We start from the raw sequence: 9,697 nt of genomic DNA on the forward strand, positions 1-9,697 counted from the left end.
TTGGTGTATCAACTCCACCCTCCACCTCCTGGTACCATTATCGACATCTTTTTCCTGGAGCTCATGGCTATCCTTGCCGCCATTCACTATGCCACCTCCTTCCTAACCACCCCGCCGGTTGCTTCTCTTCACCGATAGCCTGGACTCCCGTCGCGGCATTCAATTCCTTAGCGGTGGCACAATCTATGCATACATGCGCCCCTCCAGTCTGTTGCGTCCCTCATCCTGAAGTCAGGAATAGACATCCGAGTTCGGCATATTGAAGGCAAGAACATATCCGTGCTGAGCTTCTCTCTCGTCTTTTGTATACGAATACCATCTGAATTCCCTGCAGACCGCGTCCGCACGTTCACTCCACAAGGGAGCTTCTGCCGGCGCGATGGAGAGAGTGCTTTTAACTGCCCTGGGTTGAGCGTGCTCCACGCACAGCTCGCCCAGGCCCACTCGTTGTCATTTATTGACGAACGGGCTCTCTTCCTTCAGCTCCATGCTCTCGAATTGGCATCAATTAAAGGTTATGCTACGGTGCAAGGGACTATGCACGCTTTTGTATTTCCCACCATCTTCCCCTTGACCCAACACCCTTAAACGCTTAGCCGTTACAATCGCATACACGTCACAATTCATTGCCCTCCAGCCCGAAATATCTTTCAGGAGTCCGACACTTTCTTCGAGACATTTATCCTACTTTGACGACAGTCGACGTTCTCCCCTAGTACAAGCGACGATACGAGGATCAAAAAAGGTCCGGGCGGACCCCGTTCAGAGGAAGCTCCCCCTCCGCCAATCACATCTCGCTACTTTTCAACTCTTGGCTCAAAATGTCAGGTTCTTACGACGATCTCCTGTTCATCACTATTCTTTCATGTGGCTTCTATGGCTGTCATCGATCCGGAAGAACTGGTCTGGAATAATGATAAACAGCTCCAGGATTATCGCAAGGTGATCAAGCGCTCTTCACTTCTCTTTGACAATGGCCGCGTACAATATCAATCTGCCCTATCACAAATCAGACCCTTTCTATCACGGGTCTGATGTCTTATTCACGCACCAAGACGTGCTGACCCCGTTAAACTCCTATACGATTATGTGGTCTTACGGGACTCCCATCATGGCCCACGGTCTCCTCTGTTTTCTTGCGAGGATGGCTCTATCCCAACTCGCTCTTGGTTTGACAAAAAATTCTTCACATTTATGGGAAAAGATTTCGGTGGTCACTCATTGCGAGCGGGTGGAGCTACATTCTACGCATCGCTCGGACTGTCAGAGGCCATTATCCAGGCCTTGGGTCGGTGGTCTTCCAAGGCATGGACTCTATATGTGCGGGAACATCCTGCTATTCGTGCCGAATTTGAATTGGCAGCCTTACGACGTACTCAACCACCTGCCTCTCTGACCTTGCGGTTCGCTCATCACTTCTGAACCTCCACCACCCCCCACAACACTCATCCTCAGCATCCTTTCTTAGCCTACCGCTTCCCGCAATGTGATGGAGCTTGCGGATGCAAGCTCGGTATTTGGGCTATCCCCTTGATTGCTTGCGAAGAAAGCAGAGGTCGTCGTAAACGCGGGTTCCAAGGGTAAGGAGCGTTTTCGTAGGCCTCTGCAGGCTCGTCAAGGCTAACTGGCATCGCCACGTCACCTTTAGGCTCCGCTAGAAGCGCCGCTTCATCCGGGAGAGTGAGGCCTTTGCTCTGTCTCAGTTTTCGGTGCCAGAAATTCTGGCGGAGGTCGAAAAACTGAGAGACATCGGGGCAGTTGTCTCACTTGCACCCATTCTTCTCCCCGCAATCCAAGGTGAGCTGAGCTTCGCTCGCTCCCTCAGCTTTACACTCATTACAAACCCTTCATACCAGGTTGCACAGTAGGCTTTGCCTACTTATTTATCCTCTTACTCTACAAGCCTTTAATCAGCCCCCGTGTGCCTGGTGAGGCTCCGCCTCTTCCCTAGCTTTGCAAATCCGGTGATCTTAACTAGCCATCAGAAGTTTTCACCGTTTCGCTTTTTCGTTCACCCTCCCTCCACTCCCGGATCATGTTATTATAGTGTATTATAGTGTATCATTTAGTGTACTGTGTACGTCACCTACCGCTTCCCGCAATGTGATGGAGCTTGCGGATGCAAGCTCGGTATTTGGGCTATCCCCTTGATTGCTTGCGAAGAAAGCAGACTGTCTGGACAGGGGCTATACTCCGGGTTGGCTTAGCTAATTTGCGGTGATTGGCGAGCATGCGGCACGCTACGGCTGGAATGCCGGGTGGCTGAAAGTGATTGCCGCTGTGGCTGAAAAACTCTGTCTTTCCGACTTCCCCCTATTGGTCGACGAACTGGTGTTCGCAGATGCCTTTCCTGTTCTTTCCTTTCACTGCCATCCTTTAGCATGATTCTTTTTCTTTTTAGGTTCGGTTCCAGAATGTGATTTGACTTCGTGTCTTGTATCGCTCAAGTACGTTGTTTCCTGTTAATCAGTTTGTTGTAGTGATATTTGCGCAGGCACACAACGATCAAGAACCTGATATGATGGCTGGAGCTGGAACCATATATTCTCAAGGTCAGTCCAGCTTTACGCGTAGCTTGTTGGTCCATAATTAATTTCGTCATATGTGTAGTCGGAACAATTTACCACTCCGATTGACCACCATAATATCGCCGGGGAGTTTATCCCAGAGGATCACGGTTTCGACGGGCTTCTCTCTGTTACACTTCCAGGATACCCTCGGGCTATGGACTTGCGTATGATCCAGGCTACGACGGATCTGCCGGACGAATTCCCCTTCAACGAAGATTATAACTCTGGCTACCATATGGGTATTGATAGGTGTCAATTCTCCCTAGAACGCTCCATAGTTTGATTTTACGTGCTCTACAGGTTGGAACAATCGACAGTTCACAATGGCACTCGAAGTAGCTCAGAAACCGTGTTCCTTGGACCGAAATACCTGAGTAGGCCGAACTTGCACGTCATCCACAGCTACGTGACCTGAATCCTCGAATCCAACTGCACTACTAAAGGTGTGAAGACCTTCGATACCATGGAATTTACCCAAGATGCTGGAGTAAGCAATGACTCTCTATACTATTCTAACCGAAATCTGACCATCCGTCACAAGAAACAATATATACCCTTTCGCCTATTAAAGAAATCCTCTCCCTCTGCTGGATCTATCGGGACACCGTATATCCTTCTCTACTCAGGTATCGGCGACGCCGATGAACTCAGTTCCATTGGCATCACTCCTACTGTACATCTCCCTGATATCAGGAAGAACCTCACTGATCACCTGAGGTACGCTTTAGCTTGGACCGTCAATAGCACGGACACCATCGAGAACGTTTACTTGCGAAACGAGACATTCCAGAGGAGGCACTCGCCGAATGGGAGGCAAACCGTACAGGATATATCGCGAGTACTTCAGGGAATCAGTTAGGTTTCCTGAGGGTACCTGAAGGTCTGCTGGATGATGAGCCATGTTCAGGTGATGAGACGGCACACTTTGAGCTGATTTTCTCGGCGAGTAACTATTCTCTCGGCTTTCATTGCATTCCGTTATTGAAGGCGAGTATAGAATGGTATCCCTCCAGAGCCCATCCCACCCACTGGCAACTACTTCATGATACTAGTGATAGTAGTCTGCCCTCTAGCGCGTATGTCTCAACTCCTTCCTCTTTTCCTCTCATCTCACAAGGGACATACCAGGCCGGAGACATCACTATTAACAGCACGAACCCTCTCGACCCTCCGCTCATCAACCCCAACCTCTCGGCACCCCAGGACTTGACTATATGCAAGCCGCCATAAACGCATCTGAGAGATCCGTCACTGCCCCCGCTGGGATAGATACATCCTCGAGTTCGCGTCAAACACTACCGAAGCCGCCATTCGCGAAGGAGCCGACATGCTCTGGCACCCTGTTGGTACAGCAAGCATGTCTCCTCGTAATGCAGGCTGGGGTGTCGTCAATCCTGACCTGCGACGATAGGTCGTTACTGATGGTCTACTTAGCTAAGACTAGCATTTTAGCATGCAGGGAGCATGGAGTAGAGTTACCTTTGAGTGCATGCGGGTTAGGCAAGATATTCAGAGTGGTGTCGATGTCTGAGGTGGGATGCAGAGGCGAGGGTTGCTACGGCGCCGGCTACACGCCGCATGTGTACCTTTAGCTACCTTTCATCCATCTACATGTATGATATTTTTGAATTCATGAAATTGATTGAGGATTTGGACTTGCCACGATTGCAACAGCCACCCACTTGATTGCATGGTACAATGTATGCAGTAGGGAATATTTTTCATTTTCAAGACCTAATGCACATGCAGGGATGTACAGAAACTTGAATGGAGAGTAAAAGCATAGCATATCTGCAGCTCGGATTAGATGTTAGACTGCAAAATGGGAGCTGCCGAGCGAGCTTTTTGCACCACCACATTTCCAGTTAATTCAAATCAAGCAGCAAGCTGTATTATATATTTCGGCCTGAACAAGCACGTTCACACAGACTTACAAAAAGGATACAACTTGCCGCGGCCGTTTCTTCGTACGAAAGGAAAGAATCGGGGACCCGGCAACTGCCGCTACTGGATGTGAAGCAGACAGTACTTGCCTAGCGTCTACTAAGTGCTTATTATTCGACACGGCGACTGTCATGTACGAAACCTTCGCAATATTTTGCTCTACCAACGTGGACCAACACAATTGAACCAGCATTTCCATGAATGATACAGAGGACCTTTAAAGATTGAGAGAACTACGATGTCGGATACTTGTTGGCACGCACTACTTATTGAAACTTGCAATATCCGTTCAACTTAACAGTAGTATCTACTCCCAACTTACGACAACGTTACAAATTAGCAGTCTTCTTCACCCAGCTCTGGACACCTGCGCAGGCGTCTTCAAACCCTAGTACGACAGTCTGAAAGTACCTGGAGTTTGAGTATTACATCGTGTATTATGCTATGACACTGACAGGGAAAATTATTGGTAGGATTCGTAGGTGTAACGATGCCCGGCTTTTTTATTCTACACTTATTAGCCGCCACCTGTGCAGTGTCCACTAAGACGCGGTGGAGGTAGTGTGCTACTGTCTACACCTTCCCTTCATGAATCTAGGTTTCATCCGTTCTGGCGGCGTGCAGTGCATCATATAGTAACGGACTTATACATGGTGTAGTATCGTGTCCTTCGTAGAGCCTAGCTAATCGCGCTGCTCGGTGACATTGCATTAATCTTCTTGAGACTATGTATGACTGAATAAATGCCCCGCCGCAAACTGCGGCGCTGTCCTTGGGCACTTTGTGGCGGTTAACCTCTTTTATTGCAAACTCACAGTTCACGATATTGATGGTGTATCCTAAAACTTGGAGCATTGCACTTTCGTCAAGCTTAGCGCGTCTCTACTCATCTTCAAGTTTTTTAGGAGTCTCACCCATAAATTGAAGCATTCTCCGGTTAACCCTATAAATGGTGGTCCAACTCGCGACACACCGACAGATATTGACACAGAAGGAACACGTTGTCGTTGTCGTTCGGAACCCAAATTTGGCCTTCTGGGTATTCTGAGGCGCATGCGAAGAGAGATTCTTGATGTTCTTGGTGTGACTTTTGAGATGGAACCTTAATAAATGGACCTATTCGGTTCAAAGTGTGTTGTTGATGGCTAATGATGATCCGTCATCTATGAACGATGATATCAATATACTTGTGATTCTCCACCCGTGTTGCAGGAGGATATTGTAGCGAAATGTCTAGGCGACGCGACCGATCAGAGGGTAAATTCTGGTGAAGTGGGTAAGCCACCTCGTTATTAACAGCTATGCGAACAATGACAGACAGGCGAATACTTACGTGCGCTTATCTTCATTGGAGCAAAGACCTGTCCGAAAATAGAGAGGATTATGGTATAATATGGCCAAAATGAACATATAGAGATATCTGAGAAACTATGAAAAGTGTAGTTACAAATCCAGTCATAGTTCCTGATGTACTTACCAGCGCGCCTGTCAATGGTACGGGAGACATGGATGTCATCATTAACAAGCGCATCCTCCAGCATCCTGTTCCTTCGCAGTTCCACCAACGAGCTGCACGCCACCTGGGACGCCTCCTTGGCCGCCGTCGGTCCGTTGCGGTGAACTTCCACTAACACCTTGTTCTATGATGCGTTCGACAACTTCCGTAAACGCCTCATTTACGCCAACAGACGTCTTCGCTGAGGCTTCCACAAACAGGGATCCTATACGTTCAGCGAAGGCGCGACCTTCGGCAGTGGACACCTCACGCGAAAATTCCTGTAGTAACGTCAGTATAAGTACAAAATAGTAAGTTATATTTACGCACTTTATCAACCTTATTGCCTACTACCACCCTGACAGGCCCTTCGGCCACATTGCCGAGATACGTTTCCATCTCCCCTACCCACCTCGGTAGTGCCTCAAAACTCTCCCTACTGCTGACATCATACACCAGCACCACCCCTTGCGCGCCCCTGTAGTAGCTTGCAGTAATGGTCCGAAATCGCTCTTGTCCAGCTGTGTCCCATATACTGAGCTTGACCTGTTTACCGTTGCGAAGTGTGAGACGGTGTACACGGAAATCGACACCAATGGTGGCGGAGGCTTCATCCTCTGGTAGCCAAGTTTCATCAGAGAATCGAAGAAGAAGTGACGATTTTCCAACAGAAGAGTTGCCAATGAGCAACAGCTTCACATTCGTCGGCGGATTTGGAGGCGGCGGCATGGTGGCACTGGCAAGGTGGTGGTCCTCTGCAACGAGGGATTAACGAAAGCGGATACTGACGTCATGCACGTGAAACGATAGGGGCTTCTTGACAAAGTTCACAAAGTCGAAATTTTATCGAAATTCAGTGTATACGCATAATTTGAATGTCGCATATTCATACAAGAAAATTTACGGTTCAGAACTGACCGTCTCAGCAATACTCTGTCATAATGCCGCAAAATGACAACAAAAGACATAAGGAATATTTCAGGCGTTAATTTGACGCCTGCGCTCTTCCTCCCATCGCGCTTTCATCATCCGCAAGCCCTCGTTCCGGGAACGAAGCATCATGGCTGGAGCCGTAAGCTGGGCCTCCAGGTGAGGCGGGATCGTAGAATCATTACGAATGACCTGTTTAGTGGTTAGTCAGTGGTATCCAATGCCAGGCCTGGGTAGGAAAACAGACAGATCCGATGGAAAGGAAGAACGAAAATGTGGCCGCGCTGTTCAACATGTACATCGAAAGGGTGGAGAGCGTCCCTCGAGTTCCTGCTCCATATCTGCAGGTATTTCAGGGAATAAGTAATGAGCCATGATGTCTTCAGTGTGTTCCAAGGACCAACATACCGGAAGATGCTCCACGACCCAAAGATGAAACCGATGGTCAGACCCACGCCAGCACCCATGACGGCGCCCATTCTAAATAATTAAGGTGAAATGGCAGATAAATTTATGCAGCATCCGCCGGCAGGAAAGGATCGTACTTCACTGGGAAAAAAATGAAACAACGCTCTACTGACCAAAAAGTAGGAAAAACTAACTTTTATCCCATACTGATGGCTCGTTGCGTCGTTGAAATTGAGACATTTCGACAAAAGCGTTTCACTGCTGGATAAGTTAGATGCCCCAAGTAAAAGGTGGTGGTCCGGGTTCAAAAGATGTCACGCGCCTGGACCTTGTTGGAACTGCCATGTCAACTGGCATCCCCACCTTTCCCGATGCCCAGCAGGCCCAAATCAGTTCGTGGCAGAGCTTCTTAACAATCTAGTCTCTTCCAATAATACTTGGCTCCAGTTCGTGCGCACCAGCGAGATCTCTACCATGTCTCGTCACTAAGGGAGCAAACCGACACCTGTTCTACGGTCATGGCTTGGCATGTCCCATTTTTTACCGACAGGAAACCTCAATCTCACGTTGGATTAGGGACACGATGGTTGGCAAGGCGAGACAGAGAAGTAGACCTCTTTGTGAAGTTTGTGTATTACGGAATGACTGTGGGTCGTGGTACGTCTCCAGCGCCTGCCATATCTTCTTGCTGAATGCACAATGTGCCAAGGGATTCAGACATTAGGGGAGGAGTATACCAATATATGGCAGTACTCTGCTTTCACTGGACATTCTCCGCCATCTCAATGGTTGCGTTTAGCTTTGATACTCATACCGACGATTCCTCCGTACATTCTCTCCCGAGCCACAGAAATTGTGTCAATGTCAAACCATCCCACATTGACTTCCATACTTAAGAGTCTCCCTTCGATGCTGGGGGTGCTAACCGAAGTCAATCTGGCCATATTCTACGTTTCTGCGACATACTACAGTCTTGTGAAACGAATTCTGCGTGTCAAACATGTAAGTGATTGCCGTTGTCCTATTTTCTTGCTGACGATGGGTTTCAGCTATCATCCATACCTGACAATCCTGATATTCAACCGCCGTCATACTCTCTTCTGGGTATATTGCTAGGAATCAGACTTCTTCACCGTTTGGCGACGTCTCTGAAGCAGCGATATGCATCAGAAGAGCCATCTGCGCAGAAGGAAAAGGAACCAGCGGGTGCGGGTACTTCAAGTTCACGGGAAAGTTTCCTGGATGACCGTGCTGTATCGACTCTTATTGGGCCCGCTGATCCTGAAGCAGACGTCTCAAAGCCGGCTGAAGATGACGGAGGGACAGCTTTAGACATATCGTCAATACCCGATACGTTGAGGGTTGGGAGAAATTGTACACTCTGTCTCGAAGAGAGAACCGATAGCTGCGCTACAGAATGCGGGCATTTGTTTTGTTGGACTTGCATTGTTGGCTGGGGGAGAGAAAAGGTACGTTCACTGCATGACGACAAAATGTGATATCCTAAATACGTCTCTAGGCTGAATGTCCTCTCTGTCGTCAATCTCTGAATTTGTCGCACCTGCTTCCCATCTACAACTTGTAAATTTTTGTAAAGCTATAGATATATAATACAGGCAAGGAAGTATTACAACACCATTCATACCACCTGCTGGATCAACGTGATGTTGTCTCCTTTGAGTAGAATACGCCCTGTGATCGAGGTGAGAGACTCTAATGCGAGAAGGGGAAAAAAGACGAACCGAGCTCTTTCCGAGGCTGTGCACCTTTCACGAAAACTTCTGCGGCCTCATCGATGACGAGGTTCATGAACTCATCGAAACCCTGTAGAAAGAAGGGCAGTGAGCTTGGACTCATCACAATCGTGACAAAAGTGTATAAAGGTGTGCACAAGGGGCTCAGTCCAGCAAAGAGCGCGTTATTCATCGCCCTTGCGGGAATGTTCAACACACAACTGACGAGTAAGACGAAATATGACCCAGACGCACAATAATTCGACCCTCAATCCGCATGTCAATATTATCGTATAACCAGATGACAACTTTTGTTCGCTGTGCCAACATTCCGAGGTTAATAGAGGTGCTTAAAGACACGGTTGCAACGCACCTGTTGAAGATTTTTGAAAATTACATTCTGGGGAACTGCTGTCAGCAGTCGTACAAAATTACAGCGAGAAACTCACGATGGGCTGTACCATCACACGCTGCTGGCGACCAGACATAATGGATGAAAATGGAGCAAAGACGGAGGTGGTGGATGCTGGAGGCAAGTGCTTCACGTGCCAACAAGGCCAAAGCCAGCAGGGCCAGTTGTGGCAGTCGCACTTTTCCCTTCACTTAAGTAGCCGGAC

The 9,697-nt window shown here is 48.3% G+C and overlaps 5 protein-coding genes across 5 annotated transcripts; 2 read left to right on the forward strand and 3 right to left on the reverse strand.

Annotated features, from left to right (window-relative positions):
- Positions 1-876: 876 nt before the first annotated feature.
- On the forward strand, positions 877-3,800 carry EV420DRAFT_1710780 (uncharacterized protein; the record flags this gene model as incomplete). The annotated part of the gene is made up of 6 exons (XM_060479616.1): positions 877-942; positions 2,611-2,819; positions 2,871-2,944; positions 3,014-3,057; positions 3,112-3,424; positions 3,478-3,800. 6 exons carry the CDS (start codon positions 877-879, stop codon positions 3,798-3,800), a joined length of 1,029 nt encoding a protein of 342 aa, XP_060337219.1.
- A 2,232-nt stretch (positions 3,801-6,032) lies between these two features.
- On the reverse strand, positions 6,033-6,738 carry EV420DRAFT_1261083 (ras-domain-containing protein; the record flags this gene model as incomplete). The annotated part of the gene is made up of 2 exons (XM_060467043.1): positions 6,033-6,290; positions 6,340-6,738. 2 exons carry the CDS (start codon positions 6,736-6,738, stop codon positions 6,033-6,035), a joined length of 657 nt encoding a protein of 218 aa, XP_060337220.1.
- Positions 6,739-6,809: 71 nt separating this feature from the next.
- On the reverse strand, positions 6,810-7,658 carry EV420DRAFT_1511401 (reactive mitochondrial oxygen species modulator 1-domain-containing protein). Its single transcript, XM_060471575.1, has 5 exons — positions 7,542-7,658; positions 7,485-7,488; positions 7,348-7,419; positions 7,187-7,280; positions 6,810-7,131 (listed from the first exon to the last, which is right to left on the reverse strand). The coding sequence occupies exons 1-5, from the start codon at positions 7,585-7,587 to the stop codon at positions 6,988-6,990; spliced, it is 360 nt and encodes a 119-aa protein (XP_060337221.1). The 5' UTR covers positions 7,588-7,658; the 3' UTR covers positions 6,810-6,987.
- A 32-nt stretch (positions 7,659-7,690) lies between these two features.
- On the forward strand, positions 7,691-8,932 carry EV420DRAFT_1261363 (Pex12 amino terminal region-domain-containing protein; the record flags this gene model as incomplete). The annotated part of the gene is made up of 5 exons (XM_060467063.1): positions 7,691-7,739; positions 7,795-8,004; positions 8,057-8,349; positions 8,397-8,816; positions 8,867-8,932. 5 exons carry the CDS (start codon positions 7,691-7,693, stop codon positions 8,930-8,932), a joined length of 1,038 nt encoding a protein of 345 aa, XP_060337222.1.
- On the reverse strand, positions 8,795-9,655 carry EV420DRAFT_1511413 (Sm-like ribonucleoprotein). The gene is made up of 5 exons (XM_060471576.1): positions 9,530-9,655; positions 9,454-9,480; positions 9,336-9,398; positions 9,090-9,171; positions 8,795-9,039 (listed from the first exon to the last, which is right to left on the reverse strand). Exons 1-5 carry the CDS (start codon positions 9,566-9,568, stop codon positions 8,987-8,989), a joined length of 264 nt encoding a protein of 87 aa, XP_060337223.1. The 5' UTR covers positions 9,569-9,655; the 3' UTR covers positions 8,795-8,986.
- Between the last annotated feature and the right edge of the window lie 42 nt (positions 9,656-9,697).

Source organism: Desarmillaria tabescens (assembly GCF_030435595.1).
Source record: "Desarmillaria tabescens strain CCBAS 213 chromosome Unknown EV420scaffold_4, whole genome shotgun sequence".
Taxonomy (NCBI): Eukaryota; Fungi; Basidiomycota; class Agaricomycetes; order Agaricales; family Physalacriaceae; genus Desarmillaria; species Desarmillaria tabescens.

Excerpts from the sequence above, each read along its gene's own strand:
- EV420DRAFT_1511401 (XM_060471575.1), bottom strand. The coding sequence starts at position 7,587 with ATGTCTCAATTTCAACGACGCAACGAGCCATCAGTATGGGATAAAA. Across the intron at positions 7,281-7,347 it reads GGGTCGTGGAGCATCTTCCG|ATATGGAGCAGGAACTCGAG; the intron begins GTATGTTGGTCC and ends AAATACCTGCAG. Across the intron at positions 7,132-7,186 it reads TCTTCCTTTCCATCGGATCT|GTCATTCGTAATGATTCTAC; the intron begins GTCTGTTTTCCT and ends ACCACTAAACAG.
- EV420DRAFT_1511413 (XM_060471576.1), bottom strand. The coding sequence starts at position 9,568 with ATGTCTGGTCGCCAGCAGCGTGTGATGGTACAGCCCATC. Across the intron at positions 9,481-9,529 it reads GTGTGATGGTACAGCCCATC|AATGTAATTTTCAAAAATCT; the intron begins GTGAGTTTCTCG and ends GCAGTTCCCCAG. Across the intron at positions 9,399-9,453 it reads TTTTCAAAAATCTTCAACAG|CGAACAAAAGTTGTCATCTG; the intron begins GTGCGTTGCAAC and ends ATGTTGGCACAG.